Source organism: Myotis davidii, unplaced genomic scaffold (genome assembly GCF_000327345.1).
Source record: "Myotis davidii unplaced genomic scaffold, ASM32734v1 scaffold376, whole genome shotgun sequence".
Lineage (NCBI taxonomy): Eukaryota > Metazoa > Chordata > Mammalia > Chiroptera > Vespertilionidae > Myotis > Myotis davidii.
In genome coordinates, this window is record NW_006288121.1 from 1,723,631 (window position 1) to 1,730,539 (window position 6,909).

General features: G+C 37.2%; 1 protein-coding gene across 1 annotated transcript in view; it reads left to right on the top strand.

The window, feature by feature from the left end:
- The window catches only part of MALRD1 (MAM and LDL receptor class A domain containing 1), a 649,080-nt gene extending 646,526 nt beyond the window's left edge, over positions 1-2,554 (top strand). The window contains exon 40 of the mRNA XM_006759937.1: positions 2,474-2,554. Within this exon, the coding sequence (XP_006760000.1) occupies positions 2,474-2,554 (81 nt within the window). The remainder of the gene's footprint in view (positions 1-2,473) is intronic.
- The last annotated feature ends 4,355 nt before the right edge of the window (positions 2,555-6,909 follow it).

Here is a 6,909-nt window from a genome sequence, read left to right on the forward strand (position 1 = left end):
AAGATAAAGAGAGGAATAGTGCATTACATCTTCCTTGGCCCCTTTCAGGGCTGCTCCTTACTTGCATAAGAAGTAGGCTAGAGAGAAAATGGCAAGTAAAATCTTTCTCATCCTTTTCTTAAGTGGGTAATATGAGCCTTCTTTAGGGTATAAAATGGGATTAGCCACCACACATAGCTTTCTATCTCTGAAAGCTTCCTCACCTCTGATTTTAGAGATGTTATATAAAATTTCCTGTCAAAGTGAACATATAAAAGTTTTAATTTTCCTCCATTATTTTTTTATGAAAATAGGTCATGAACAGTTTATTACTGTTATTGAAAGCAGTGGCAAAGGTATCAGGTCAGGTGGTTTCTGGTAATTTTGAGGCTTGGTTGGTGAGGCTGAAGTCTAACACAACCTGTGACTTCTTTTGTTGTCGCCAATGATGATGTCATCCACACTGTTAGTATGTTTTGTAGGATTGAAAACAAGGAGTAAGACATTTCCCAGAGCACAGAGAGGATTAATTTGGGTGGTCTGTCAAGTCAATCAAGACACCAAATAAACGTGAAATGTATTCCTACTTAATGGGTCATAAATAAATAAGTGCATGTTAAAGAAACCAAATGTATCTTTTTGACAAAGTAGGAAGGTATAATACAGAGTGTCCTCCAAAAATGTATACACACTTTAACAGCTGGTAGCTCAATTTTGAAAATGAAATGGATTTTAATGAACACCGCCTTTATAATTATTCAAAGTGTGTGCATGTGTTTGGGACCATATATATATATTCATTTTTACTAAAGAAAAGAAATTGTAATCTTTTTATATTTAGCTTAGCTTCACTTTTAGTACCTGGAGGATAAAATTATATAAGAATTAAAATGTAGTGTTTTAAATATCAATATTTCATCAACTTAAAATAATTAACTGTATGCTGGGAAGGTGTTACGCGTCCTTTACTTCGTGCTGAGAAGGTGGCTTCTCTGGTGCACAGGAAGAGGTCCATTTCAAAGACCCACCTTTCAACATGCTTTAAAGATGCTCTCTACTAAGTGTACCTATGGCAGGAAAATTGATGACTCTGGCAAACCTGGGAAGCAGTTCCTTTTTATTTTATTTTCTAATAAAAGACATTCCCCTTTCACATTCCTTTTTCCTTCCATTACAAATGGCTAGAGAAAAAATCCCGTAATTGCTCTTGACCTCTGTTGCTATTTTGATTTCTATTGTTTCAGAAACAAATGCCTTTGTATTAATTAAACTGTGTTTCTTCACTGACATCATAACAGAGAAATAGATTTCTCCAAAATACTTTTCCAAGCACTCAGCGAAAATTATCATATTCTGATAGAGAAATTGAGATAATTGTATAATGAACCAGTATGTACCCTCCAGCCAAATTCAACAATTATCAACCCATGGTCATTCTTGATTCACTTTTACTGCCACCCATTTCCTCCACCCACCAGAGTGGTGGTGGCATTTTTTAGATTTTATTTTCTTTGGAGCAGTTTTAGGTTCACAGCAAAATTGAGCATGCAGTACAGGGAGCTCCCATGTATTCCCTGCCCCCACACATGCATAGTCTCCTCCATTGTCAACATCCCATGCACCAGAGTGCTACATAGTTAACAATTGATGAGCCTACATTAACTTATCATTATCATACAGAGACCATAGTTTACAAAAAGGTTCATTTTTGGTGTCAACCAGAATGTTTTTAAGCAAATTCCAAATGTCATTTCATTTCATCTATAAAGACTCAGTTGCACATTTAAGGGATCTAACCACAGTATCTCACCGAAACATTTAACAATGTTCCTTGAAGCCATCAAATATTCATTCAGTGTTCAATCTCCTCCAATTGTCTCATAGATAATTAGGGGGCATTTATATTTGTTGTTATTGTTTCTATATTTTTTTAAAAAATCAGGATCAATATAAGATAATATGCATCCACATTGTTAGACATGTCTCTTAAGTCTCCTTTAATCTCTAGGTTCCATTTTCTCAGTCTTACATTTTTCTTGCAATTTATCTTTTAAAGAAATCAAGTTGTTTGTCTTATACAATGTCCCAAATTTTAGATTTTCTAATACACTCTGCAAAATACAATTCTCCCAAATAAAAGCTATTGGTGTTTCTTTTATTGTTTTGTTTAACATCTATACTAAATACAGCAGACTTAGAAAACCAGCACCATAAAGAGTAGCAGTCTAGATACTGACAACTGCATACCCCCACCCCACCAGAGGTGAGGAGGCAGCAGTGCCTCCCATGCACAGAAGACAGGCACACACTGCGACTAGGCTGGTGCCAGAGGTACAGGCAGTGTAGTCTGGGAGTGAGTGCTGGGGAATTGGGGATGTTCCACTTATTCCTCCAGGGGGAAATCATTAAAACTTGCTGTATTCTTCATGATCTGGAAAGACGTCTATTATTTTAATGCCTAAAATCCTATTCTTTTCAATGTGTTTTTCTTTAGAGTTCTATATACTCCTTCTCAAATCCGTTATATGGCACAACATCAGGAAGCCAGCAGACCGTACCTCATCATCTCAAATAGTACCGTCAAGATCAAATATCATCTAGTATGTGTAGTATATAGAAAATTCCAATCTGTCAAATGTGATAGAAACTCATCTTATGCAATAGTAAAAAATAAAACGTATTCTGAATACTACTGTAATTATTACCTTTAAGAATAAATATTCTCACTGAATATATTAAATGGTTTCATGGAATTTGAATCAGAACCTTATCATCATTGTGTATCTGAATATTTTAATAAAATGTTCTATTTAAGTTTCTTGTTTTTCTTTGATTTTATCATCATTATTTCTTAAAATAATGAATCAAATTGTTTCAGGTCCTGAATAATAGAAGTTTTAAAATGCTTATTTAGATTCCAGAGAGCTTAGAAACAAAGGTGAACTATGAGTACAAACTAACAGGAAGGGAAAATCATAGTAATTCTACTCAATGCAACTATGAGTAAAATTTATTTCTGACTTTGGGAAAAAATGTTATAAAGTATTGTCCTAAACTTGACTTTATTTGAATACTCACTTAACACATCTTAATATATAGCAAATCATTATGTTATATATTTTAAATTGATACAATGTTATATGTTAATTATATCTCAATAAGACTAGAAAATATAATTCTTCACTATAAAATAATTTGAATTATTGAAGGCTAAGAAATTTGAAAATATGGATAAAAATGAATGATTTTCTCAGGAAATGGCAGTTATAAAAATTGATTTGAGATATGACAAAACATGGAGAAGTCAAAAAGCATTGATGGCTTTGAAGAAAATTAGTTCAAATCTTATAGAAATAAATTTCTATGCTATTTGAACTATTCTAAACCATCATGCACTTTTCAATTATAATGCATGTATTATACTGTTAATAAAACTAAAATATGAATGTAATAAAGAAAAAATAGAATTTTGACTAATTTTTTTAATAAAAATTGATTCAAAAATCCCAGATTAAATTTTACCAACTCCTAGGCAAGCTGAGTTCTCTCTGATGGGAATTTACATCTTAAGCAAAGATACATGAGAGTGGAAGATGGTTGGACTGAAGGCAAGAGAACCTGGAAATGCCTAGGAAGATGGCAACCCTACTCCTGTTACTACAATGTTCAAGGCAACTTTCCATTCGAAGTGTTCACACATTCTGGAGGTTTTGATTTTTCTTTTATTTCTTCTTTTTTTTGTTTAATGTTGTGAGCTCCCTAGTATCTTTCCAATATATCCTTTTGTTTTCCCTAAGTTGGTTAGGATCAATTTCTAGCAACCAAAGAAAGCCAACTGAAGCATAAATTGGGGTAAGCCTTAGTCAGCTGGTGCTGCAATAATAAAAATATTTTAGACTTGTGGCTTAAACAACAGAAATTTATTTCTTACAGTCTGGAGCTGTGAAGTCCAGGGTCAAGATGCCAGCAATGTAAGTTCCGATCGGAAGCCTCGTCTCTTGGTAAATAGGCCAACTCACTGTGTGCTCACAGAACCTCTTCTTCCCTACGTGAGGGGAAAGAGCTGGGGAAGGAAGCTCTTATCTGGTGTTTCTTTAGAGAAGGGAATTAATCCCATACTGTGCCCCTCTCCCCCTATGACCTCATCTAAACCAAATTACTTTCTAAATGCCCCATTTCCAAATACTATCACATTATGGTTAGGACTTCAATCTGTGAATTTTGATGAATATAAACATTTCAACCCTTAACAGTGTTATTCTACAGGACCTGCAATGGTTTCTTTTGACATTATTAATTCATAGACAACAATGGGTATGAGAATATATTAAGGCTGAGATTATAATAGAAAAAGAATGTAAAATTCAAGTCCTAATTTAGACAATGACCTGTGATTATAGACCAAGAATGGGTTAGGAAATTTATTCATTCGGGTGGTTAATAATTTCTTTACTCTTTTTTAACAGGTGCATTTTGCATATTGTCCATTACTGTGGACTAATTATATTGATTAAAAGTTAAGTTCTTTTTTAAAAAAATTGATTTCAGAGAGGAAGGGAGAAGGAGAGAGAGAGAGATAGAAACATCAACAATGTTTATTGGTTTCAGAGATGAAGAGAGAGATAGAGAAACATCAATGAGAGAGAATCATTGATCCATTGCCTCCTGCACACCCCCTACTGGGGATCGAGCCTGTAACCCAGGCATGTGCTTTTGACTAGAATTGAACACAGGAACCTTCAGTAAGCAGGCTGATGTTCTATCCACTGACCCAAACTGGCTAGGGTGAAAGTTAAGTTCTTAAAAAATCATTAAATTAGTATAAAAATATCATTATTTTGAGAACCAAGATGGGGATGAAGAGGAAAGACCTGTACTCGCCACCTGCCACAACCACATCAACATTACAACTAAAATACAGAACAAGCATCATTCAGAACCACCTGAAAGCTAGCTGAATGGAATCCCTACAAGCAGAGAAGTAAAAAAGAAAGCACACAGAGACTGATAGGAATGGTGGAGACATTGAGTGGGCTTGACCTACACCCACATGTGCTGCTTTTTTAATCTGGAGGGAGATCTTCTCTGTGGAGGCCACTCCTGAAGAGCAAAGGGTCCCAGCTATACACCAGACTCCCAGCCCAGTGTTCCAGAGCTGGAAAGAGAAATTCCCCAAACTACTGGCTGTAAAAACCAGCAGGGATTGTGGCTGAGTGACACAGAGGCTGCTGGAGACTAAGGTGTTCCTCTTAAAGGGCCAACACACAAACTGAACTTACAAGGCCCCACTCCCTCTGAGCTCCAGTCCAGGGTGAGGCTCTGGGGGACCTAGACACATATGAGGAGAAACTGGATTGTCTGACATTGGGGCAAGAACTTGGGGGCATCTTTCTCTCAGATGGAAGTGCTTGCAGGGGTCATTGCTCCTATGCTGGGACCTCCCCCATTGGTCACAGGACTTACTGGAAGCCATATCTGTTTGCTCTGCCCTAGTGATTCACTGAGACCTGGCCCCATCCAATTTGCAGCCCCACCTAATCTGTTTGCAGTGGCTATTGCATATGAATAGCCTGCCCTTGCTCAGGCTTCAGACTTTGCTAAAATCTCTCAAACAAGCTTCAGCTGGGTCAGCATGCTCCAAAACTATCAATAAAAGGCCCAAGACCCAAGACCCTGTACTAACACCAGCCTGCCTTGCTTCAAAGGTGGGCCTCAACTGGGCACCTCCAAGCCCAATATAAATAACTCCTGCAGGGTGGCCCTAGGCAGTGGTTGACTTTGCATTTCCCTGGAGGCCCTAGAGCCACTGCACGCAGTGGACAGTTTCAGACCAAAGCAGATTACAACTCTACACATCTATAAGCAACACACTCAAGGAGAAGACTCAGCAAGCACCAAAGCTCCACTGAAGCAAGTCCTAGTCCATATGGGTGTTTCCTGCACATCAGCTCTCCCACTGTAGCCACAGGTCCTCAAAGCCAATTGTCCTGGAGATCAATTCCTCCTAGTGATGCCAACAGCAATCAAGGCTCAACTAAAGACTATGTATAGTACATAGCCCACACTGGGATGCACATAGAGTGCCCAGCTCAGGTGATTGGGGAGGCTGAGCCACTGGGCCCTATAGCACCTCTACTAATTCCAAGAGAAATAGAAGCTCTACCTTATACATAGAAACAAACACAAGGAAGCAACCAAAATGGGGAGACAAAGAAACATTTCATAAATGAAAGAAATGGAAGCAAGCAAAGTTTTGGAAACAGAGTTCAAAATCATGGTTATAAGGTTACTCAAGGATATTCATGAGACTTTCAAGGATCTTAGTGAGAAAATCAAAGACATGAAAATTAAGCATACACTAACTGAAATAAAGAATAATTTACAGGTATTCAACGGGAGAGTAGAGGAGTCTGAGAATCAAATCAAGATGTGGAATATGAGCAAGCACAAAACACCTGATCAGAAGAGCAAAAAGAAAAAAAGAATCCAAACATATGAATATAGTGTAAGGAGCCTCTGAGACAACTTCAAGCGTGCCAACAGTTGCCTTATCAGGGTGCCAGAGGAGAAGAGAGAAAGCAAGATATTGAAAACCTATTTGAAGAGATAATGACAGAAAATTTCCCTTACCTGGTGAAAGAAATAGACTTACATTTCCAGAAAGCACAGAGAGTCTCAAACAAGAGGAACCCAAAGAGACCCAAACCAAGACACATAATAATTAAAATGCAAATGGTTAAAGACAAAGAGAGAATCTTAAAAGCAGCAAGAGACAAGCAGTTAGTTATGTACAAGGGAGTACCCATATGAATGTCAGCTTATTTCTCAACAGAAACTATGCAGGCCAGAAGGGAGTGGCAAGAAATATTCAAAGTGATGAATAGCAAGGACCTACAACTAAGAATACTTTACCCAGCAATGCTATCATTT